General features: G+C 37.8%; 4 protein-coding genes across 4 annotated transcripts; 3 read left to right on the top strand and 1 right to left on the bottom strand.

The window, feature by feature from the left end:
• Positions 1-4,767: 4,767 nt before the first annotated feature.
• On the top strand, positions 4,768-9,711 carry LOC116289152 (neuropilin-1a). The gene is made up of 6 exons (XM_031696030.2): positions 4,768-4,955; positions 6,018-6,280; positions 6,653-6,731; positions 6,946-7,104; positions 8,459-8,787; positions 9,168-9,711. The coding sequence occupies exons 1-6, from the start codon at positions 4,904-4,906 to the stop codon at positions 9,312-9,314; spliced, it is 1,029 nt and encodes a 342-aa protein (XP_031551890.1). The 5' UTR covers positions 4,768-4,903; the 3' UTR covers positions 9,315-9,711.
• A 667-nt stretch (positions 9,712-10,378) lies between these two features.
• On the top strand, positions 10,379-13,808 carry LOC148907890 (uncharacterized). The gene is made up of 5 exons (XM_089035164.1): positions 10,379-10,680; positions 11,594-11,714; positions 11,793-12,055; positions 12,492-12,570; positions 12,963-13,808. Exons 2-5 carry the CDS (start codon positions 11,618-11,620, stop codon positions 13,160-13,162), a joined length of 639 nt encoding a protein of 212 aa, XP_088891290.1. The 5' UTR covers positions 10,379-10,680; positions 11,594-11,617; the 3' UTR covers positions 13,163-13,808.
• A 2,199-nt stretch (positions 13,809-16,007) lies between these two features.
• LOC148907889 (uncharacterized) lies at positions 16,008-18,275 on the bottom strand. The gene is made up of 3 exons (XM_089035766.1): positions 17,713-18,275; positions 16,068-16,674; positions 16,008-16,029 (listed from the first exon to the last, which is right to left on the bottom strand). Exons 1-3 carry the CDS (start codon positions 18,146-18,148, stop codon positions 16,008-16,010), a joined length of 1,065 nt encoding a protein of 354 aa, XP_088891892.1. The 5' UTR covers positions 18,149-18,275.
• Positions 18,276-20,034: 1,759 nt separating this feature from the next.
• Positions 20,035-20,883, top strand: LOC148907888 (uncharacterized). Its single transcript, XM_089035651.1, has 2 exons — positions 20,035-20,185; positions 20,271-20,883. The coding sequence occupies exons 1-2, from the start codon at positions 20,156-20,158 to the stop codon at positions 20,649-20,651; spliced, it is 411 nt and encodes a 136-aa protein (XP_088891777.1). The 5' UTR covers positions 20,035-20,155; the 3' UTR covers positions 20,652-20,883.
• The last annotated feature ends 4,449 nt before the right edge of the window (positions 20,884-25,332 follow it).

Genomic DNA, 25,332 nt, shown 5'->3' with positions numbered 1-25,332 from the left:
TTCCCACATAGCCAATTTTGACTACTTTGATACGGCGTGACCGTCCGATCTTGCCAGGCAAAAAAAAAAGATGAGGACGGAAAAAATATATAGAGTTTCGTGTCTTTTTTTTTGGGTAAAGGTGATTTCGATGTGCCGTCTTAATTCATCTTTTGTTGTATTTTCTTGTTTTGAGCTGTCTAATATCAACACGTCATTACTTTAAAGAAGCTCATAATGCCTCGCAATCCAAGATGGCCGCCTTTTTTCTAACAAATTAGTAAAGAGGTTTTGCACCTCACGTTACGGCAAACCATGTTAGATGGGCAGGAACAAATACAATCGTTTTCATGAGAAAGAATTCAATCTCGAGAGAAATGAACCACGGGTAGTCCAAGCACGTGATGATAACAAAACAAAACATCCATGCATTCATTTCTTCTTCTGTCAAAATTTTTTCGTTGGGACTTTGCTCCTGTCCGAGCAAAGTTGACTGTATTGATAAATTATTTGAATATTAGTACTGTGCTCTAGTGCTTAGTAGATATGGTTCTGATGTTGTTTTCTAGTTGGGATAAAGAACAATCAGTGTTCGTTTAGGAACATGTCGCAACCTATGACAAATCGTTATATGGAAAGGCTAGAAAAGTACTCTATAGAAGGTATGTGCAGACTTTCATATACACTCGATTGAAAAATCATACTGGGGTTCAAAAGAAGAAGATTGAATCTGATTCCAATGAAAAATGATGGTAATATGTGGAAATATATGGCTTTGTACACTTTGGGATATTTCACTTTAGAACACTTGTCGTAAATCACACTGCAAAATTTAACACATTCTGGAATTTACGTCATCTCATTTGCATATTGATATTTCAAATGTTCTATATCTGTGAAAAGAGAGGTCCACATACAAAAAACTGCAACCATACTACTACACTGTTCACATATAAGTGATTTTGAAATAAAATTTTTTCCTTGATATACACTTTAAGGTGCTCACATTCTGTCATTTCAGAGCGTTTGATTACAACAACGTGGCGAAGACTGTGTACTGTGAGGAGAAATTCAACAAAATCAAGATGAAAATAAGTCTGGTAAGGGAAAACGTATACACGTCTCTTGCATTGAATTACGTAGACCATTTTTGAATTCTAAATTACCGCTGTGTTCATTGATCACAGGCTCATTTCCTCAGGCTTAGCCTCGAATCATTGTCTAAATATTCACAAATACCAACGGTAAAGTAAAGAATGTACAACTTCATCAATACAAACACTTCGAAATAGACCCGTTTCGAATTCCAAATTACCGCTGTGTTTCTTGATTACAGACTCATTAGCACAGGGTTAGCCTCGAATTTGTGCAGAATATTCTCGTGTTCCAGTCAAGGTCCGTCGAGTTTCAAAATTTTTGTATTGTTGAAGTTGTGCATTCTTTACTTTTCTGTTGGTATTTGTGAATATTTAAACACTGATACGAGGCTAACCCTGTGCAAATGAGTCTGTAATCAAGGAACACAGCGGTAATTTGGAATTCGAAACGGGTCTATTCCACGGACCTTCACTAGGCAACACACGAATATTCTACAAAAAGTCGAGGCTAACCCTGAGCAATAGAGAACTCAAGAATTCTCATTATTTATTTATTTTTTTAATATATTTTTTCTTTGTTTTGAGGCTGCTAACAAACTAAAGGTTTCTCCATCACTTAAAAGTATCCTGTAGCCGTCGTAAAGAAAGGTCGTATAATCAAGAAGTGATCCACCTCTGGTTTGTTTAGTTTGGAAATATTTTATGTCCGTCGCTGATGTTTGTTGGAATCATTGTGTTAGTCCTTGGTTAACCTTCGTTAACACTGAGTTTCACGGCTCTTTTGACTGTGCCAATTGCTTTACATTACTTCACAATCACATGCGCGAAATTTTATTGAAAATTATACGATTTTGTGACCCGCATTTGATTAAAAAGCAGTATATCAAACTATCGCACGGTCTGTCCGCAATGGTCTGTGGCACATGGAAATCAAAATAATTCGCACAAGAAAACGATAACCATTTGAACGCGTTCAAAAATGGAAGAATGATCCAGAATTGAAGTATTTTCTTCCAAAAACGGTAAGATTTGAAATTATTTAATTAAAAAAGGAAAAGAAATATAGACAACAACAAGAAAAGTTACGGAAAATGTTCGCAAATATAACTAAGTTAGTTAAAAAATATCTAGTTTTCAGCTTCAAATACGAAAATGTTCATTCAAATAAAAATTTGCAAAAAATATAATAATGATAATTATTATAATGATAATGATAATTAAATTAATAACAATATAAAATAAACTCGTTATGAAATACTAGAGAATATTAAATTAAAATTGTTTAAATTGAAATATCTTTGTAAGTTGTATAAAGCTTTATAGTTATTTATTGGATATTTGAAATAAACTACTCTAACTCAGTATCTTTTCAATAATATATTCAACAATGAAGGGTTTGTTTTTTTGTGTGATGTTTTTGGAGAACCGTATCCTCAGTGTTATTCCTCGCAGTAAAAAAATCAACCTTATTAGACCATATATTTAAAATATTTATTTTATTATATTTTTCATTAAATACAGTCAATGTCCTTAACGTTGTCCGACGAAAAAGGACGTTTACACATTTAGACTTTTAGGCCCCGTCCACACTATTCCGCACACTATGAATCCGCAACTTTATTTATCCGGTTATGCCTTCCGTCCACACTAGTCCGGGCGAATCCGGAACAATTCTTCATCGAAACGGAACTTTTCGAATACGGTCTCCAGAGAGGAACAATTTGAAAACGTCCGCTAGCCGAATTAGTGTGGACGGAGAACATTTCGTATCCGAAACTGCGATGACGTCATGATTGTCATGGAAACATGGTGGGAAGGCTAAAAATTCACCGCGGGCTCAATTTCAGCTTGGATGCGCATGCTCAGATGTGCAATGAAGCGTTTTTGCCGCCTCTGATCGGACTTAGTGTGGACGCGAAATATTCTTCTCCGTTTTCATATGTGGACGGAAAACTTTTTTTTTCCGGCTTCGGGTGTGAAAGTTGCAGATTAAAATTTTTCCGGCATAGTGTGGACGGGGCCTAAGACATTTAGACATTTAAACATAAATTACACATTTAGACTAAAAGAAATATCACGTGTTTCATTATGTATTCTCTGCCTCGTGTGCGTCAGCCTGAACTTTAAATGTAAAATTCAACTCGTGATTCGAAAATCCAGAATGCCCCCGACCATTTAGTGAGGATTTAAGATGGAGAATGGTATTTCAGCATTTGTTTTATGCCAGAACATTCGAGAAAACACTTGATATTTCTTTTAGTCTAAATGTGCAAATGTCTAAATGTCTAAAAGTGTAAATGATGTGTAAATGTCTGAATGTCTCTTTTCCGTGGACAGCATTAATGACATTGACTGTATATTAATAAAAAATATATATTACTTTCAGGATTTTTGAAAATTTAAGTAAAAGCAGTTTATTTATTTATTTTTAATTATTTAAACAAATATTTTCTTTTATATTATCCCAAGAGCGATTTACATTGGTCAATCTACTACTTTTACACAACAAATAACAAGCAAGCGACGTGGACATGAAGGGGAAATAATGCAAAGTTTATTAAGATGCAAAAGTACAACCAAATGTTGATTGCAACATCATTTTAAACTTTTTTCACAATTCTCGAAAAAGGCCGGTGTTTAATTTTGTCGCAGTCACCAGAAGAAGCTTATGACGAAGAGAAAACCAGAAATGGAAACCGGTTTGATGACCCTAAGCTATTCCTGCCCTGTCTTAAATCGAAAAATAAGATTTGCTTAAAAGTTTGAAGATTTTCGTTTGCTTGAAAAAGAAGCACCTGTCATGGATCGATGCAGTCTTCTCCTTTAATTAGGATTTACTTATGTGGATTTTAATTGAAGTATTTGATGTCTTTATAGAAGGTGCAAGATCTGCAATGGTGTTAATTAGGTCAATGAAAAGAACTAACAGGTTGACGTATTTTAGTTGGATCGTTTTAGATCTTATAGATCTCATTCTTTAGTGGGGAATTCTTAGCTGTTACTAGTAAATGGCAAATGATTTCCAGCAAAAGCCTGGGAAAACAATATTTGCCTTTTATTGCAAATTGAGGTTGAGATTTACTAGTTCAGCCGATTGATAACAAGCAATAGAATACTCTCTGGTTGATAGCACATGATTGACAGTGTTAACCTGTCATTGTAGGCTGGTAATGAGATTCATTCTTGACAGTTGATTAATACCACGCAATAGAATACTCTCTGGTTGATAGCACATGATTGACAGTGTTAACCTGTCATTGTAGGTTGGTAATGAGATTTATTCTTGACAGTTGATTAATACCACGCAATAGAATACTCTATGGTTGATAGCACATGATTGACAGTGTTAACCTGTCATTGTAGGTTGGTAATGAGATTCATTCTTGACAGTTATTGATAGCAAGCAATAGAATACTCTCTGGTTGATAGCACATGATTGGCAGTGTTAACCTGTCATTGTAGGTTGGTAATGAGATTCATTCTTGACAGTTGATTAATACCACGCAATAGAATACTATTTGTTTGATAGCATGACGGACAGCATTTTGCCATCCTTGCGGGCAAGTCATTCAGCAGATCAATATTACTGCATCAAAAGGAGATAATTTTTTTCTGCAAGTCCAAGACAATACAACAAGATAGCGTACAATAATAGCAAGACAAGACAAAGTGAGTACAAATACACGGTGCTATTTGCCCAAAAAATACAGATTATTTTAATAATTAATCAATTTTGTGCTTTTTATTTAAAGGAAAATTATTATGTTAATGTGGAAGTGGTCTCGCTAGTAAACGAAAAGTGTTCAAGTCTTACCTACAAAAAAAGAATGCATTTCTTCCTCATTCTGTTCATAACTGGACTTTCTACACTTGTTAAAGGTAAATTTCAATTTTTTTATTTCTGTTGCTATGGATTTGGTTTGCCTTTTTTTATTACTATTCTCGTTTAGTGCGATCCTCGAAGCTTGATGATTTCTCGTTCGTTTTCAACTAGCATTTCGACGGCCCTGGCGTCATTCAATTAACAAATGGGAAAAACCATAACTTGAGGGATATGTTAGACTGAATTAAAGAAGTTATCGTTTCTTTCTTTCTTTCTTTCTTTCTTTTTTCTTTCCTTTTTTTTTTTTTTTTGTTTTTTTTTTTTTTTTTTTTTTTGTTTTTTCTTTCTCATATTTTCCTATCTTCATTAGAAGAATTAGTTTTCTACATTCAGTTCCAAACTTTGCTCCACTTTTGTCTATCTTTTCGTCTTTTTTTTTTTTTTTTATTTATTTGCAAATCTATCACATCATGAAAAAGGATCCTTCGCAAGCTTTAAAGAAGTCTACACCTGTCCCCGCTTCACCTACTTTCTTACGTCCCTTGTGTTTGAGAACATATATTATCCTGTAAAAAGAATAATTTAGTCACAAGCCCTCTTCCAATATACCGTAGAAAGTTGTGTACATAATAGGATCCGTTCCCGCTTGCCCAGGGAACGAAATTATCCCTCGCAAACTCGCAAAATGCGTGTGAAATTTTGCATTTAGCGAGTGACAAAAAATTTAACTAGCTAAGTTTTGCGAGTATGACCACAGTCCAGAAATTGAAGGACTGAAAAGTTAAGAACCCAAATCGAGTAAAGTTTGCTATTCACCCCGTCCGATCGCTAGTGACTTTGAAATTTTTGCTTATGAGGACGAAACTTACTAGCAAGTTTTTTCCCTGTTACCTACTTTCGTGTGTGAGGACATATTTTAACCTACAATATGAAGAATTTCTTCACAAGCTCTCTTACGATATAGAAGTAGTGTACATGAGACGATCTGTCCCGCTTCGTCTAATTTGCCGTACGTGCCCCCTAGTGTGTGAGGATTTATGTTTTTATATTGCTTTGAAATCTTTACACTTTCTTTCGATGTTTTTCTTTCAATATTTGCATTTTCCCTCCTTACACAGGTGATGGTGGTTGTAAGGTGCTTGGCTTTCTTGACTGTGAGAAAAACAAGACCTTCACTGGTCACCTCATCAGGTCTTTAAGAATCTTAGCACCCGGATTAGAGGATTGTCAGAACAAATGTTATCTTGAAGACAAACGTATGTCGTACAACCTGAGTCCAGTAGAAGGAATGGCGAGAACATGTGAACTGAATGACGCTGATCACGTGTCAGATCCAGATCACTTGGTATCAAAGAAAGACTTTGAATACTGTCCAATCAAAGTAAGGCATCTATCAGCTGTTTTTTTCTTTGTTCTATTATTTTGGTTTCTAGACAGGCTTCGTCCTTGCGTCATTGTTCTTCGTTGTTGCAGGGGACACGGAGAGGGAGGGACTAGATTGGGGGTGGGGGTTTGGTACTTGCTAATATCCAATAAATTTCGCAATCAAAGCCGTCTATCCACTTTTACCCATTTCAATACTCGTCTCATATTTTGCAATCATGCCCCCCATCACCACCACCACACACAGTTTGGGTGCCTCACGCGGTTGTTGTTGCATTCCCTTCTCTTTGTTACTCTATCATTTCATTTTCCACACTATTCCTTGTCAATAGTTCTTAACAGTTCTTATGTCGTTATTTGCTTCCATCAGAACCCCTGTTCTTCCAGTCCTTGTCCTTCCTATCAATGGTGTGCACCTGACTTCTATAGGGACACGTTCAAGTGCAGCTGTAAGTTACCTATCTACATCTCTGCTCATCCAGGAACTAGTTAGATTTCCAAGTTATCTGTTCCTAATACATGCATACGCAATAATAACCTTCCTAACAAAAATACCTACAAGCAGACATAATAATCTGCTTGCATTTCTGCTTGCATTTCTGCTTCTCTTTCGGTCTGCCTAACTAACTACTTACAACCCTCTTCTCGCTTTGAATCATCCAGATGGAAGGTTGACCCAGTGGGGTCCATGGTCTACATGTCGTTGTCCTATAGTTCGTTACCATGGTTGTATCACCCCCATGAACACCAGTGCTCCACTTTTGTGTGAAGGATCGAAGATGGAGGAAGAGAAGAAGTGCAAATCAGTCACAGATATCTCAGGTAAAAAAAAAAACACATTCTGAGCATCTTTATAAAAGTAACCACAAATCGATGTTGGGTACACATGTAAGGAAAATCTGGACATGATGATAGTCCAGACTCGTGCCTAGTCGCTCTTACTCTTACACGCGTCGTCGTTGTGCGCATTAATTGCCTTCTCATATTCTTTTGCGATCCATAGCAGAAAAATGGTTAATTGTCGACTGGCTACGAGTCTGATTACTCTGCATGCAAAATTCCCCTACACGGTACCTCTGCCATATTGAATAGATTACAATAATGAACATTGAAAGGAGACTACCGCTGAGTTACATATTTACAAACTGAACTGAACTAAACAGAAAAGTTGAAAGAGAAAACGGAGAACACTTTATAACATCTGCCGGGACAATAGAAGCGACGCGAAGCCTCGGGCCGATTTATTTTATTTTAATTTATTTAGCATTTTTCTAACATCAAATCATAGTTTGAAAAAAATGAAAAATATAAACAAATTACAAGCACAGGTAAGGGATACCGTCACAGGTTTCCCCAATTACGACGGTCCCTTGAATAAAATGACATTAAATTATTGAACATTAACTTAATTACAGGAGAAAATGTTTTTTGCTAATGAGCGTCCCTTGCTTCATTTGATGCAGACAGTCTTCCCATATCTTATTCCGTTCGTGCTATTTTTCATGGTGAAAATTTATAACGAAATGACTCACTGTTCTCTGTTAATTAGTATAATTTATTCAATATGGCAGAGAAACCGTGAATGGGACCAATGGGACTAATTAGGGTATCAAATATAGAAATTGGACTTTTAAAATCTAATTAACTGTTATTAAACTCGCGGTGAGGTAAGTCGCGTGGTGCAGTAGGAATCGTGAAATGAGTCTAGTGGCATTTGCGAAATGAGTTTTATACCGACCGGAGACTCCTCAGTGGAGAATTGGCAAACAACTCCCCGCGTTATCGAAGTTAAAAATTAGCATTCACTTTCTTTTAAGTAAGCTTTAGATATCAAGAATGGAGGCAATAATCCATATAAAGCCAGAGTATTCAAATGATTTTATCAAATCTTGATGCTTTCTTGGGAAAAATTGCTTTGTAAAAGTCCCAACTCGCATTTTAAGTATATGTTGACAGGATTGAGCACATTCGTTCTTGATTCGCGCCAAATTTGAGTAAATTCAGTACACTAGAAAAGAATAAAATCGGTTTTTGTTTGTTTTGTTTTTTTCCGCGCGAGACACAACCAACTTTCTTGCATGGCGGGAAAACAAATCAGCGAATCAAATCCGAGCGCTTATTTTCTTAAAAACGTTTCTTGGGATTCAATCCTGTTCTGAAATTTCATTGCATTTAGGTTGTTCTGCGCCTCTTGGAATGCAGGATGGAAAGATAAAAGACAATCAAATTTCAGCCTCGTCGAAGCATTCCAGGAATTGCAATCCCTCTTACGGCCGTCTTTACAAAACCCCGAAATCTAATTGGGACGGGGGGTGGTGCGCAAAACATAAAAGAATTGGCGAGTACATGCAGATAGACTTGGGGACAATGAAATGGGTGACAAAGATCGCCACACAAGGGAGAAACATTCGAAGTTATTCCCAGTGGGTGAAGGAGTACACTTTGTCCTTCACAAACAATACCATCACTTGGCAAGACTACAGAGGGGATGAAAACTGCACGAAGGTAAGAGCAAAGACATTTTTAAACTACGTAATTGTTAAAAAACAGCCCCAAAATGCACTTGTATGCAATCTCCACCCAATTTTTCCCCAACTTCGGAATGCCTGTGTTAAACACTCCCGAAATGCATTACAATCTTGGCCTAATATATACAATACCTCGGGATGGCTCATCAAGTATTTCATTTACATTTCTTTGTTTTACTCTTCTCGTCTATAGTACATCTATAACTTAAATCTTTCGATTTGATAAGATTGCGTCCAATATGTTTGATTATATGACTAGCTTTGTAAGCTCTTAAGAGAAAAAATATTTTTTGTTTGGTTGTTTGGAGAAAAATTCCATTTTTGTTTAATTTTCCCTCATATTTTTATTTTTCACAGCGCTTCATTGGTAATACTGACCGCAACACAGTTGTGACGCACGAACTTCCGGTGCCCGTCAAGACACGATACGTTAGAATCCTGCCCCAAGCATGGAGTAGACACATATCGATGAGGATGGAACTGTATGGATGTGCATCTGTATAAAACCACACGTAGTGCAATGAGAACCAACAGACTGACGGTACCCATCAAGACACGATACATTAGATGGAGATCAGGACACATATCGATGGAGGGTGAACTGTATGGATGTACATCTGTATAAAACCACATGCACAGCAATGAGTACCAACAGACTGACGGTACCCATCAAGACACGCGATACATTAGATGGAGAGGACACATATCGATGAAGGTTGAAATGTATGGATGTACATCTGTATACAACCACATGCACGGCAATGAGTACCAACAAACTATTCGTGCAAATGAAACTTGTCAATAATGAGGCAAGTTTCACGAGCAAATGTGTGTTTTATCTAAAAAAGAATGGTGTTTTCCACATTTTAATTCATTGAGAGTTTGTAATTCAAATACCAAGTTTTTTGGGTGTTAAAAGTTAAAATTCGCAACTTTGAAAATAAAGAATAAAATATAAAAAGGGTAATTTTAATGGTTTAGTGCTACATGGAATTCTTAGTTACATGCATTACAATATAAACATATTGTTTGCATGTTAGACCACTGCAAAGGAATTGCTAACTGTCTCGTTTAGCCTATCGGTATTACAGCTGGCTTGTACCAATTTTCTGTATTTTTGTATTTTAGTTTATGTAATTTTGCGATTTTGGTACTAGATAAAGATTGAATGGTTGACGGATGGCCAAAAACACTCAAAATTGGCATAAAATAAAGTGATTGAAAAAAAAAAGAAGTTCACTGCGCAGTCAAAGGGCTCGGAACATAGAGATTACTTTTATTGTTGGATCACCGCGTGCGACTATCATAACAAAGACAAGCTATAATCTAATTAAAAGGCCAAAGAATGAATTGGAATTGATAAGTTGATATAAACCAAAGGAACTAGGTGATGGTGTACCAAAATAAGAGACTATTCTGACCGTTTTTCGGAAAACGTTTAGCGTCATACATACTTTGTGTCAAGTTCTCCAACATACATTCTAATAAATCTAGCCTAAGCGTTATACTTTTCTTTCTTTTCCAAAAACGTCGTTCTTGGTTTTACTTACTGAATGTAGATTTGTTAGTGAAGTCTTCCAATTCGTTTATTTTCATTATCTAGAAACAAAACAAGAGTACGTAGTCATAGTTGTAACAGTTCTTGAACCACATGAAGAAGTTGAAAACAAAAGAAGAAGAATAACAAGCATCAATTATTAATTATTTTCAAAAGGATCTCCTTTTTAGCTGTGTATATTCTCAAGTTTGTATAACATTTGACTGAAGTAATCGTCAAGAAAGACAAAGAATTTGAGTTTTGCTTAGGATTACAAAATGGAGTGGATATTGCTCTTATTTACTGGTCTAACATTGATTAAATTAGCTAAAGGTAAGTACTCCTGTAAGGCTTTTAAATGTTATATCATTTTTACAAAAAATTATGAATTTATTTCATTTTAAAAATGGTTAACCACTTTAGGATACAGATGAAAGTGTGGCCTTTAAAATTAAAACAATTCATCTGCGGTCGAGACGACTTCCTTGTCAAGTTCGATGAAGATCTGGTTAACTAAAATAGTCCGGACATAAAAATTTCAATCTTCAACCTTTAATGTTTTTTAGCAAAGCCTGTTTCGGCGTCGGCTGATCTATGTCAGGGCACGGCTAAATCACAGATCGCTCCCTAAAACACCCTCTGGGCTGATCAAACTCATGTCAGGGCATTGCTAACTCTCAGATCAAACCCTGAAACAACCTCTTTGCTGATCAAAGCAGGGCACAGTTAACTCGCACATTGATCCGGTTACGGCTAACCCTTCGTAGATTTTGGGGAGGGACAAAAATCCCAAGGAAAACTCTCGAATCAAGGGAAAGAACTAACAAACTCTACTAATGTGATAACAAATCAAGAAATCGAACCAGAGGTGAGAGGCGAGTGCTCGATCGTTACCCTACCCCTGATTCCCTTAATTTTTTGCAGCTTTTTTTCAAAAATCGTGTATATTCTCACAAATTTACGACACTATAAATTTCAAAGGAGATTTGTCTCCAAAGATTGTATTGTATTCACGTGTGTTCCAGCCGGTGGTCTTATGGCAATGTAATTTACAGGTGGTATATTTTCAAAGCTTCTTGTTTCTACTCTTTCTTTTTATTAGTTACCAATTCTTAAAAATATATAATGTTATACATAATCAAGCTTAATCAAGACTGAATATGAGCAAAAAACGTATTACTAAGTTTGCACTAAAAATACCAAGGCAAAGAACTCGGTTATATCAGTCTCATTGTTGTGTCCGCAGAATCCACAATAAATAGAGACTTTGATGTTATTCGTCCTCGTGCTTTATTCCTTACACACTAACTACACAGACGATCAAATTACATGTACGTGTCATGTGGCACATGGCGTGACAGCCGGAGGTAATCTGGATATTACACTCATGATATTATTTTGATAATAATTTGTTACTATAAACGCTTACCCTTCCTTACAAACAGGTGATGGTGGCTGTAAGGTGCTTGACTATCTTGACTGTAGGAAAAACAAGATCTTCACTGGTCACCACATCAAGTCTTTCAGAATCTTAGCACCCGGATTAGAGGATTGTCAGCACAAATGTTATATTGAAGACAAATGTGTGTCGTACAATCTGGGTCCAGTAGAAGGAATAGCGAGAACATGTGAACTGAATGACGCTGATCACGTGTCAGACCAAGATCACGTGGTATCAAACAAAGGCTTTGAATATTGTCCAATCAAGGTAACGAAACTTTACACCCGTTTTTTTTTTTTTTTTTTTGCTCTAATATTTTTTTACTGGACAGGTTTCGTCCTTGTTACAGGATTGCGGAGGGGGAAACCGAATGGATTTACAATACGGCTTGGGTAAATTTAGCCCCACACTTCTTGCTAATATCCACTGTATTTCACAATTAAAGACCTATTCCCACTTAATTTACCCTTTTTCATACTTGTCTCTTATTTTTTCGAATGTACCTCACTCCCCCACTCCCCCAGCGTAACACCAAACAAAAACACGTTTTATGGGGTGCAACACGGAACACGGGCCTTGTGGTACATTCTCATTTTGTGTTTTGTTCTTTGTTTATTTCATTATTTCCTACTACTTCCTGTGAATAGTTGACATTTGTTGACAGGTGTTATTTAGTTCTTATGTCGCTATTTCCTTCCATCAGAACCCCTGTTCTTCCAGTCCTTGTCCTTCCAATCAATGGTGTTCACCTGACTTCTATTGGGACACATTCAATTGCAGCTGTAAGTTACCTATCTACTGCTCTGCTCACCTAGTGTGCAAACCATATATCCGTGAAATAGGCCCTAACTAATTAGTACGAAATAGCACCAATGAATTACCAATGCTTGCCCGCTTGCCCGCTTGCCCGCTTGCCCGCTTGCCCGCTTGCCCGCTTGCCCGCTTGCCCGCTTGCCCGCTTGCCCGCTTGCCCGCTTGCCCGCTTGCCCGCTTGCCCGCTTGCCCGCTTGCCCGCTTGCCTCCTTGCCTCCTTGCCTCCTTGCCTCCTTGCCTCCTTGCCTCCTTGCCCCTTGCCTCCTTGCCTCCTTGCCTCCTTGCCTCCTTGCCTCCTTGCCTCCTTGCCGCCTTGCCTCCTTGTCAAACTACTTACAACTCTCTTGTTTGAATCATCCAGATGGAAGGTTAACCCAGTGGGGCCCATGGTCTCCATGTCGTTGTCCTCTAGTTCGTTACCGTGGTTGTATCACCCCCATGAACACCACACTCGACGAAATAATGGATTTGGTCATCATATGTCCGCTTGGCAAATGTTGGGCAAATATGGTGCTCTATATTTGCCCATACATTTGCCTATGCAGGCAAAGGTCGGGGTAAATTTCTAATAAATTTGCCATTGCTTTGCCATACATCTGAACACATGGGTAAATATGTTATATATTTGCCCTTAGTTTAGACGCATTTACCCAGTGGGGATATATGATAACCGTTTTTGCCCTATATTTGCCCTATTGTCAAATGAAGGGCACATATGAAATCAACTTTGCACTAGGCTTTGCCCCATATTTACCTGGGGAGCAAATACAATACCCCAAACTGAGTATATCCGATGTGAGGTTTCCGTTTCAATTTATTGCAATCAAAACTTTTCAAACAACTCAATAATTTTTCAACTGAATTATGATGGATGTTGGCTTGTTTTTACGACTTACGAGGGGGGAGTGCATGCAGGTCCATCTCAGTCATATGTGTCAATTTTTTCTCCTAACGCATGACATCAATGTTGCGACCACATTAATTCAATCATTGTTTTGCTTTGATGTCATGAAAGTGAGGTTATATGCGTTGATACACACAGGAAAAAACGCGGACGATGTATTTTTAATATGCGTAAGTCGTACATGCGTTTTTTCCAGTGACAATAAGAAAACTCATTAACCCATTAACCTCAGCTGCATTTCAAACCGCTAACATCTGTAATATTATTTGAAGCATCAATTTTGTTTAGTCTAAACATATGAATTCATCTTTTTTATTGGCAATATATGCAATTTCATTCATAATTATTTTAATTCATCTAATTTTAAACTCATCAAAGAATTCATTCAATTTTCATTTTGACTATCTAGTTACTGATGCACAGTTCAAACAGTTTATTTTTGATAGCTTTGAATATTTTTCCTGGATGATACTTTACTGTCATCTCCATCATCCGTACAATTTACGTTGTAAAGGACAAACAATTAATACTCTTTCTTTGTCAATAACATCGTAAGCAGCAACAAACTGGCTGTGTATCCTTTGTATGGGAATGAATGTAGAGGGCCCTTCCATTTCAAACAAGTTTCTGCACCAAATTTCATGTGGTCTGCCAATCCTGTGTCTTTCTGGATGTCGCTGATACCATCGAACCTTTGCCATACACAATGATTCCTGCTTGCCATCAATTATAATGGTTTGTTTAAGAAAGAAATCGACAACACCGGGGCGCAAGTCAAATGAATCGGTCTCAATACTGCCACTATATTGGCCACACCAACTTGCAAGAATGAAGGAAGAACGTTCCAGTCTAGAGTCAGAGGACCCTAGCTTTGTCCCCGAATATCCAATGGTACTAATTCTCTCAAACGTATCGGTAACACATTCAATGACCGAGTGTTGAGGTAAAATTGTTTCATAAGCTTTAAAGAGATATTCTGTATAGTCATCATCAAGAACATCAATGGATCGAGGTGAAAAACATGAGTATGCATTCATATTGCTCCACTCTAAGCAACGTAGTACTTGACCAACTGAAAGATTAAGTGTTGATGGTATTGATGGGATGCTTTCGCCAAGTGTTCCTACTTGTTGTGCCTCCTGAAGAAGTTGAAATACTGGTTGGAAAGTTTCTCGAAATCTCTCTGGTAAAGGGATATCTCTTAGTTCATGCTTTTGGAGAAATTTTCTCATGATTTGTATTTCAACAGATCTATTGTTAGTTCGAAACGCTCCTAAAATCCCATTGAAACGTTCGAAGCTGAAAAGCCAAAATGAATATACAGGCCCGTAATCTAAAATACATTGTTTGAGGTGCAGGTGTAGATGCATGTTTGGCGTAACACGTTCCTTTCCATATCTTTTTTCAAACGATTTACAAAATTCCACTAGGTAATCATGTCCTTCTTGTAGCTCTTCAGTTGTAATAAGTGGAGAGCAAAGGTGAAAGCAGGACAATACGAATAACCTCCACAGCTCCAAATCATCTGTTGGAACGATATTCCAAATGCAGAATACAGAATACAAGAGAGTCCATGTTTTCCACTGATCAGCAGTAAATCCTCCAAACGATGTTGATATCTTTTTCGGGAGACGCCCAATAAATGATGGTGCTTTGACGTCATCTACCTTTTCCTGGATTTTATTCAAATTTTCTTTAGAAATAATTGGCGTTTCAGCATTTAGCCATACATTTTTCATTAAATGTTTTGCTGTCCCTAAAAACAAATTGTGCATAGGATCAACAACATGGTAACGAGTACAATCGAAGTAAGGCAACTGTAAGAGTTCAGAATATCTTGTTCCAGTGGAAGTTTCAATTTGGTTTCGTTCATCAGCGGTTGTTGCATTGAGTATTTTCTGAGCCTCTCTTCGGTGCTCTTCATTTGTCCTTGGTGTATCGTCATCTTCGAAACCTGAAAAATCCATGCTACTAAAATCTCCGGGAAAAAATCTTGTGCACTTTGAGCACCCTCGGTGAGCAGTACATCCTAAGAAACCGCAAACTTTTCTTAGTGCAGGAATGTCACAAGCAATACAAAGGAGGGCAGCTCGAAAACATCTTGCTGTTCTACTCCCATGAGGCCGAACTTGGATGCCTTCGTGCCACAATAAGTTCAATTCGGCTACAAGTGGTTGTAAGTACGTATTGATATTCAATTTGGGCTCGTGTGGACCAGGTATTACCCCAACTATTATTACGTTTTCCTCTTTGTACCTTTCTTTTCTCGGAAGATTTAGGAGGACCATATATATGACTCCAACGCTATAGACACTGTGCTTAAAAGGCTGAAACCAGTCAACATTCAGCATAAAAGCATAATTATTAGGCTGGGCAAGGAAAGGAGTGCCGTTAAAATATTGCCAATCTTTCCACACTTGGCCATCGTAAATATCAACTAAAATATCGTCCGGTACATTCCGATTTCTCCAAATCTCACATTTTTGTACAAAGTCTGGTCGCTTAATAAAGTGAGTTAGAGTGTCTCTGATGCTTTTATAACAATAAACTTTATGTGGGTACAATTTCGTCTGTCCATTTTTCAAACGAATTTCCTTAAGCAATTCCGCTCCACAAGGTGTGCGGCGAAACAATTGACGGTGATTCGGAAAAGCAATGTGAGAACATGGTTTAGCAATGACACGCCCGAATCTTGTTGTTATGCAGTCTTGAAAACGGTATAGGGTGTCGCATTTCGGACAAACAACATACTTTGAATGCTTATCTTTAAAAGAAAGATAATTTTTCAAGAGTTTGAAGGAGCTCGGGAAAACCAATACTGCGGTTGGGAAAATGATTGGCGAAAGCTCACACAAAACCTCAAAAATCGCTTTAAAAAAGGCGAGGAGAATATCAATGCCTCGGTCTGGTACAGAAAAGTATGCAGACCAAAAGCACACAAACAAGGCAATCCAGTTAATAAGGGTCACTCGGGAACTTGCTTCGACGGCAACGCTTATTTCTGCACTAGATTGTTCAAAATCTCTTTCTACGTCTTCGATATCAATATCCCAAGTTTCAACCAATCTCCTTCTTTCATTTCCTCTTATCTCTTCATGGTCAGATTCACTGTCCAACTTGTCATCCCAAAACACTTGATCTTCTTCCTCAAAGTTATTTATTCCGTCTCCTTTAAACATAAGCAAATACGATGTATTTTATTCATTCGGCATTGTATAACTGCAACATAGTATAAGATAAAGTCTGAAACCATTATAATACTAGAAAAAAAAATGTCAGTAAAAAAAACCTCATGGGCTAAGGGACCGGTCATTATTTAAGTTGGGGGGGGGGGGAGAAAAAATTGGGGGGGGGGGGGGGGCCTGAAATTTTTGCTAGTGAAAGTCTTGAAATTTAAAAATGACTTTTAGGGAAAATTTTTAAATTTTTTACTACAATCCATGGGGGGTTTTCGATAAACTTGGATGCCTTCAAAGGGGGGGCCTTGAAATTTTTTTGCGTCACTGACAATTTCTCCTCCACCCCCCCCCCCCCTACCTCCAACTTAAATAATGACCGGTCCCTAAATGTATAATTTTGACCCAAATTTTGCTCTGAAAATAAATGATTTCCATTGAAAATAAAATATAAATTTCTAAGTCAGCAAAACAACAATTTATAATTCGTGAAAGAAAAATGATAAATCGAAAATAAAAAACCCAAGAGACATATTAAATAAATTACTTATAATTGTATTTCTCTAACTTGACAAACATGTTTTGCCGGATACCATGCTATCTCAGGATGACCACAGTCATGAATTGATTTGGAGACAAAAATGTACAGCAATATCCATTTGAACATAGTAAATTCTTTTTGGCGTTTTAAATGACTTATCTCTAGCTATGATTTTATAAACTCTTTGAATGAACCTTTCTGAATGAACACTGAGGTTTTAATGGCAACCATAAGCCGATTACTTAATAATGCACCCTTCTTAAAAGTAACGGTGAAAACGAGGCTAAGATAGAAATAGAAAAGAATCATTTGTACCTCTAACTTAATCTCGCTTCAATAACACTAATGCTTGGTAGTAAATCCAATAGGGGAGCTAGATCATGTGCAAATCAGCCGCTTGTTAAAGATTCAGTCTTTTATCTATGCAGTTTGACTTTAACATTTAAAGATTATATAATCTAATCATCAAATAAACGTATAACATCAATACCTTTTTGTGAAGTAGCTGGTAAGAATTCGTCACTTGATGGTTGGTTTGTATTTGGCACATCAGAGGAGTCTTGATCAGTTTGGTCCAAAACGTTTATCTCGCTGTAGTCATTAGAAGAAGTGTCGTTCTGGCCGTCAATCTCGTGAGTGAAAATACTATCATTTGAGTCTTCGTCGTCATTCCGCTGTAATTGCCATTGATTTGTTAAAGGATCATAAAATTCTTCTTTGTGACGGCAAAATACTCTGTAATGTAAATCTTCGTTACAATGAAAGCAATGATAACGCTTTGACATCGCAGAAGACATTTTGTTTTCCAGAACTATATAATTAAAAAGACGTTGTGTATCATTGGGATAATTACTCAAAATCCAAGCATTTTGAATGGCTAACAGCCATATTCCAGCGTAATAAAGTTCCACGTCCATCAACCACATACCACTGGACAAAAGCACGCCGGATCTTTATTACCGCGCCCTTTTCCTTAGAGCTGTCACTGTTGGCGGCAGATAATGGTACGATGGTTTTAGAGCTAGAAGCTAATCAAGTTTATTGCAATGATATTTCGTGAATCTAGGCTTTAGAAAAAAATTTCATAACTTTATAAAATGGAACAAATAGCTTTAAGATAATAGACATATTACTTAACATGAATCCTGGATACAACTTCAGCATTTTTATAAGACAGTTATTCCTTTTTTTATTATTAGACTTCATTATATGAACGTATATGTCATCACAAGTCACGTGATACGCCGTGATAGATAGGGGGTAGATTTGTTCGGTGGATGTGCTTATTCGTTCATTCGCCTTTTGGTCACAAACAGGTAACAAACTCTGTCGGTCATCTAATTTCCCGCACATTCTATATATTTGCTTATAAATTGCGTTCATTCGTCGCGATCAAAAAATGGGAAGAACATCTACACCTTTACCAGGACGCCCAATGCCAATCCATTCTGTTACTGCAACTACCAGTACAAGCAGTACGAGTAGACATACTGAAAATGGCGCCAATTCTCAAAGGCTTAATATACTTATTCCCTCTGTCCCTGGTGGTAACGAGGATGTGCTAAGAGAACACAGAAATCGCCTATTGCAAGCAACAAGCGAGAATGAGAACGTTGACCCCGACAGCGAAAAAGAAGAAATTTCTTCAAATTTCGAAACGATTGTAAAACAGTTTAAAGAACTGCAAGAACAAAACCGCCAAATACTAGCCGCCTTAAAAGAAAGCCAGCAGAACAAGGACAACAGCAAGACCAAGATTACTGTCTCAAAGGCTGTTGCAGTAAGTAAAGTGGCAATATTTAAAAAAGCAAGCTATTTTTATTGATAATTTTACTGGGAATTCTTGACGCGAAGAGTAGTTGGTATAATTATGCAGCGGTATAATTTATGCAATGCTAAAATTGGCGGGAAACCCGCCATGGCAGTGGTTAATGCTACCAAACTTTACTATTGATTTCCAATAACAAGACACTGAATGATAATGATAATTTCCTTTTTTGTAAAGGAATTGATTTGATTTCGATTTTTTTCCCAATATTATACAATCACAGCCATAAAAATAATGAAAACATTATTACTATGTCTAAGAATAACTTAAGGTACATCTTATGATTTTAATTAATTATATTATGTTATTACAGTCTGAAGTACGCTTGGTAGCAAAGAAATTACGGGACAGGGAAGAAAACCCTCTTATATGGGATTTTACTAAAGCGTAAGTATGAAAATTTAATAAAAATGATCTTGTCTGAATCATCCATAGTTTCTTTCCATATTAAGTTTCCACTTACCACTCAAATATGGCATTTCCTAATTAGTTTCAGAGATGACGTCAACGAACAGATTAATAACGCAATAAGGGATAGAGTTCTGAATGTTCATAAGGATGTATGTTTCAAGACGTGTTCGTGTTGGTGGGGAAATAGTTATGCGTATTTAATCAAACAATCACTTCTCTAAGTATCTAATTACAACTGCGTAAGCTAATATTGTAACAATGTCTCTGCCGTCGAGTTAGAAGGTATTTATGTATTTTATATTACGAAGTGCGAAAGGCCTTATGCACCTATCAAAGTTAACCCGGGGGGGAGGGGTGAGGACAAAGGGTGGTGGTGGTCGGGGGGGGGGGGGGAGGGGGTAACGAAATCCTTTTAGAAATATTCAAATGCCGAAGGGAGGGGAAGCAGTTTGAAATAAAATAACACGGAAAAGAGGAAAAAAAAAAAAAAACGAAACAAAACAAAACAAAGCAAAAACAAATGGATGCTAAAGGAGTAATTGTCGGCCAAATGCCAACATTTCTAACAAATTTTGTCTCAAGTTTTAATATATGGGTACTTGATATAATTTCAGCTGCCCTTAAAAGTCACTTTCTGACGAGAAGAAAGAGAAACAAAAGAGAGCGTTCAGGGGCCCTTGGAAGGCATCAAAAGATGCAGCGGAAAACACAAAGAAAACAAAATGTGAGTAAACTGAATTTGCAACGATTATGACTTTGTTTAATAAGAAACTTTGACTGACGGTGTTTTTTTTTCATTTTTCTTTTAGCTCCTAAAATCCAGATCCAAGGCAGCGGACTTGTCAACCTCGCTATCACCAGGGGACAAAGAGAAAGTCAAGGCAATTATGAAACTGGAGTATATGTCATCAGAGGAGTCGATGTCAGAGGCGGATGACCAGGCTGATGACGATACAGCGGACAGTGGCTCTGATAACGAAGGGGGCCCTACTAAGCAGAGTAAAGTTTTAATAAAACACCCTCTGCCATGGAGAAGCCCCCTAGCTAATCAGTTCATGGAAAGCATGGACCGAAAGGCAAAAAGGAGGCTGTCAGAGCGCAGTCTCACCATGCTTTTGAAGCGGAAAATCGGGGAGCCGTCAAGACGCCCAAGGCCATCTGGAGGTCCCGAATGGGCATTGAGAGCCTAAAGGTTTTTATCAAATCAAGGGCACTGGGACACCGAACGTGGTTGGGGTTTCTACGAGTTTTATGAATTAAATCTTGTGTCACTGTTCCTCCGTTCCTTTGGCCTGATTTCTAGGGTTTTCGTTCTTCTTTCGATTACTTGAACGTTATACTCGTTTACTTGAAGAAATCCAAAGGTCAAACGGTATAGCAGCGGCTATCTAAGCCTATTGACCTTTGGATTTCTTAAAGTAAACAAGTATAATGTTCAAATAATCGGAAGAAGAAGGAAAACCCTAGAAATCAGGCCAAAGGAACGGAGGAACAGTGACACAAGATTTAATTCATAAAACTCGTAGAAACCCAACCACGTTCGGTGTCCTTAATTAAGTTTTTGCAGTTATAAATGAAGTGTACTACTACAGAATATCTAAAAAGAATCGTACATAAGCCACAGATCGATTGACAACTAAATATATTATGATCTCCTTTCACAAATTCTGTCACAAGATGAAACAAACACCTATAATTAATTTACAGAACTAGCATTTTCAATTAGTTGTAGTTAACAAATTGTTCATAGTTAATCAGTCGTCAAGAAAAGGAAATTCACAATAAAAATGTTTCAGTATGATTTATGTCTTTTTTCCTGCTTCTTAGTATAGGTTAGCTATGTTTAAAGTATGAGGTGGTTGTCACGACATATATCGTTTCTATTTTTTTTGGCCTGCCATAAGTGACAATAGCTGAAGACTGATAATATAGTTAAATTTAGCAAATATGATGAGCATAATTCAACTGAGCAAATATGGCTAAGACGCGCTGGTACATCTAAGGCATTAAGGGGGCATTAATCACATATACGGTCAGAGCATATCGCATGGTATATGTAAGGCATAAATCACATATACGGCCTGGAAAAATACAGGGTATATGTAAGGCATTAATCACATATACGACCTGGGCAAAGACAGGGTATACGTAAGGCATTAATCACATATACGGCCTGGGCAAACACAGGGTATATGTAAGGCATAAATCACATATACGGCCTGGGAAAATACAGGGCATATGTAAGGCATGAATCACATATACGGCCTGGGCAAACACAGGGTATATGTAAGGCATAAATCACATATACGGCCTGGGCAAACACAGGGTATATGTAAGGCATAAATCACATATACGGCCTGGGAAAATACAGGGCATATGTAAGGCATAAATCACATATACGGCCTGGGCAAACACAGGGTATATGTAAGGCCTAAATCACATATACGGCCTGGGCAAACACAGGGTATATGTAAGGCATAAATCACATATACGGCCTGGGCAAAGACAGGGTATATTAAGGCATAAATCACATATACGGCCTGGGAAAATACAGGGTATATGTAAGGCATTAATCACATATACGGCCTGGGCAAAGACAGGGTAAATGTAAGGCATTAATCACATATACGGCCTGGGAAAATACAGGGTATATGTAAGGCATGAATCACATATACGGCCTGGGGAAACACAGGGTATACGTAAGACATAAAACACATATACGGGCTGGGCAAATACGTGCACATATCAAATGAGCATTCACATTTACTACCGGGTAAATGTATGGATGATATGATATCTGCTATATATTTGCCGTTTAAGATTTTACTGGGCCATACGGACTTTGCCATCTGTGCCCATGGGATAAATGTGTAAGTACATATCATATACAGTCATTGGGCAAATATTGTCTACTATTAGTCAAATATGATATTTGCCCATATATTTGTCTATATGTTTGCCTACATGACAAATCCATTTTTTCGTCGAGCGACATATGACATGTATCGATCAGGGCGATTCGTTCAAGCGTTACCGCGGCACATCGTATCTGATACGTTGAAGAAAGAAATCAGCCTAATCGGATTGACCATATTTTTCTTACTTCTCAGAAATATTCATCTTTTAGTATTGTTACGCGGTTAAGCATAAAGAATAAGGGATTAAATGGATAGTTGAGCAAGGACTTTAAGAATAAGGGATTATATATATGCACGTAAAAATTGGGATTGCATCACCAGCCCTCCATATAAGAAATGTAAATGTAAAATAAAGTAAGCAGCAGTTAATACTTGAGACTTCGTTATTGGCTTTGGGTCCGACGGTACATTTTTGGTAGCAGAGCAAGGTTTGAGATTCTGGAAGCGTCAGGTACAGTATTAAGTGCTAGCTCATGGAAACAAGATCTAAGGCAAGGAATAGGGAAGAACTCTCCGAATCTGGAATGCATTCTGGTGTTGAGGAATACAAGGATTTGCCAGGACCGGCTGGAGATCAAAAGAATGAAGCCTTTGAAAGACGAGTTACGGACATCTTGAAGGAGGTTAAACATTTTGTCGCAAATGCGGACGCCGAAAAAAACGAACTGGAGAGTCAAGTTAATAATCTTATTGTAATAATCGAGAGTCAAAAAATGCAAATACACCGTATGCAACAAGTAATGGATGAGAGATTGCAAGGATTAGAGAATCGCCTTAGTTCAATAGAAGACAAGAGATTGGATCATGTTAGTGAAACTGAAACAATGCTATTAACTTACATTGATAATAAGTTGAAAGAAGTAAAGGATTCAATTGTACGGGTTGAACTTATCGAAGATCGATGGAACAGAAAACTAGATAAAATTAAAGAAAACACTGGATTAGATTCGAAAGAAACCATTTCTACACCAGCCACCAATTTGGTAAGTATGAGCAGTCCTCATAAAGTTTCTAAGCCTATACAATCACCGCCTACGTATGACGGGAACCAACCTTGGGAAGCGTATAGCGCTCAGTTTGAAATTGCATCGCAAATAAATGGCTGGACAGTGGAAGAGAAAGCTAAATTTTTGGCAACTAGTCTAAAAGGGAACGCCACACTGATTTTAAGTAACCTTTCTGATGAAAATAGAGGTGAATATGATTCACTTGTGAAGGCTTTATCTAATCGCTTTGGAGCAAGTCACCAATCAGAATTGGCAAGAGCGAAATTTAAGACAAGAGTAAAAAAACGCGAAGAAACATTGCCTGAGTTAGCCGCGGACATAGAAAGGCTAGTTAAACTCGCTTACCCAAAAGCTGAGTCAGAGTTGCAGGATACTCTAGCTAAAGACCAATTCATAGATGCGCTTTTTGACGAAGAAAGTAGAATACGTGTAAGGCAAGCCAGAGCGAAGAATGTCCAAGGCGCGCTAGAAGTTGCGCTCGAATTAGAATCTTATCATTTAGCTGATCGTTGGGGACATTATCATTCACGTGGAAACGCTCGTCAAGTGAATGTTCAAGAAAAACCGGCAAAGGTTGAAGAAAAAACTGTAGAGTCCGAGATCACAAGATTGGGGACATTGATTGGACAAGTTCTAGATGAAGTAAAGCAAAGAGGCCAGCAGAGAAGAGTTGATCGACAAAAGATGAGATGTTTCAATTGTCAAGAGACTGGACATTTTCAGTCCGTGTGCCCATTGCTACAACAAACTGCAAAACCAGTTCAAAGAGTACCATTTAGACAACGATGTTATTCTGAAAATGGACAAGGTATCAATCAGAGAGAGTTCCCAACACTACGACAAGGCACCACAGGCTTCCCACAGTCACAACAAGATACCACAGGCTTCCCACAGCTACAACAAGATGTCGCAGGCTATCCAAGTCTACATCAACGCTTCCTTCAACCAAATCAGAATGTCACGGGGTTCCCGCAGCTACAGCCAGTTGCTTCACCGTACCTTCAGCAACGCCAACATATCGCAGGGTTCCAACGACCACAGGGAAACAATAACAGAAGTTCGTCACAGGATCAGGGAAACTACCAAGGGCCGAGTTCACGGGGCTGAATTCGGCCATTCAAGAGAATACAAATGCCCTAGAAATTACAAGCTTTAATGCCGGAAGTGGACTCTTTATTCCGGGATTTATTGAGAAAACCGCATGCAGTCTCCTGATTGATTCTGGTGCAGACGTTTCACTTGTAAGCACAAAACTGTTAGAAGAAATAGAGAAAAAGACCTACATTCGACATGATAGTGTAGAAGAAAAACTGAAAGTACTTGGTGGTGGAATTGTCAATGTACAGTCTAAATGCCAAATGACGTTGAGAATCGGAGAAACTGAAAGCAAACATGAGTTTTGGGTGGTTCCTATGACTGCGCAATGCTTGTTGGGAGGAGATTTCTTGAAAAACCACAACTGTATAATTGACTATCAACGCATGGTATTGACAATTGATGATGCAGACGTTCCTATGGAGAGTTCTGAAAAATCAAGTTCACCTGAGGTACTACGAGTAATGTTGGAGCAACCACTAAAACTGAGGCCTTATACAGAAGCAGTCGTCAGAGGACGAGTCATTGATGCTGATAAGCAACCTGGTTGGATGATCGTCAGGCCACAACAAGACTTTTGCGAAAGTGAAAGCGGAGGAGTTATGGTTGGTAGAACGCTAGTAGATTTAAAAGAAGGTTACGTGCCAGTAAGAATTTGTAACCTCTCACCAGGAAGAAAAAAATTGCGCAAGATGACAGAAATTGCCGTTTGTGAGCCTTGTGTTAGTGTATTTCAAGCTTCGCCCACGAAGAGCGTTCATTTACTTGCAGATGATGAACCAGATAAAGAAAGAAAGCAGAAAGTTCCAGAAAGACTTCAAGATGTTTATAAACGAACTGCACAACATTTA

This window comes from Actinia tenebrosa, unplaced genomic scaffold (genome assembly GCF_029948245.1).
Source record: "Actinia tenebrosa isolate PJP-AT-01 unplaced genomic scaffold, QUT_ActTen_1.0 PGA_scaffold3__52_contigs__length_22856419, whole genome shotgun sequence".
Taxonomy (NCBI): domain Eukaryota; kingdom Metazoa; phylum Cnidaria; class Anthozoa; order Actiniaria; family Actiniidae; genus Actinia; species Actinia tenebrosa.
Note: the sequence above shows the minus strand (reverse complement) of the source record. Positions and strands in the feature narration are given on the sequence as shown.

Bases quoted from the DNA above. Each gene is read 5' to 3' on its own strand.
- LOC116289152 (XM_031696030.2), top strand. From the start codon at position 4,904: ATGCATTTCTTCCTCATTCTGTTCATAACTGGACTTTCTACACTTGTT. The intron at 6,281-6,652 runs GTAAGGCATCTA...TGCTTCCATCAG, and splicing joins TTGAATACTGTCCAATCAAA to AACCCCTGTTCTTCCAGTCC. The intron at 7,105-8,458 runs GTAAAAAAAAAA...CATTGCATTTAG, and splicing joins ATCAGTCACAGATATCTCAG to GTTGTTCTGCGCCTCTTGGA.
- LOC148907890 (XM_089035164.1), top strand. From the start codon at position 11,618: ATGTTATTCGTCCTCGTGCTTTATTCCTTACACACTAACTACACAGAC. The intron at 11,715-11,792 runs GTAATCTGGATA...CCTTACAAACAG, and splicing joins ACATGGCGTGACAGCCGGAG to GTGATGGTGGCTGTAAGGTG. The intron at 12,056-12,491 runs GTAACGAAACTT...TCCTTCCATCAG, and splicing joins TTGAATATTGTCCAATCAAG to AACCCCTGTTCTTCCAGTCC.
- LOC148907889 (XM_089035766.1), bottom strand. From the start codon at position 18,148: ATGTGGTTGATGGACGTGGAACTTTATTACGCTGGAATATGGCTGTTA. The intron at 16,675-17,712 runs GTATTGATGTTA...TTATGTTTAAAG, and splicing joins ACCAGCTACTTCACAAAAAG to GAGACGGAATAAATAACTTT. The intron at 16,030-16,067 runs GTACCCACATAA...AAAGCATCAGAG, and splicing joins AAAAATGGACAGACGAAATT to ACACTCTAACTCACTTTATT.
- LOC148907888 (XM_089035651.1), top strand. From the start codon at position 20,156: ATGCAGCGGAAAACACAAAGAAAACAAAAT. The intron at 20,186-20,270 runs GTGAGTAAACTG...TTTTTCTTTTAG, and splicing joins AAACACAAAGAAAACAAAAT to CTCCTAAAATCCAGATCCAA.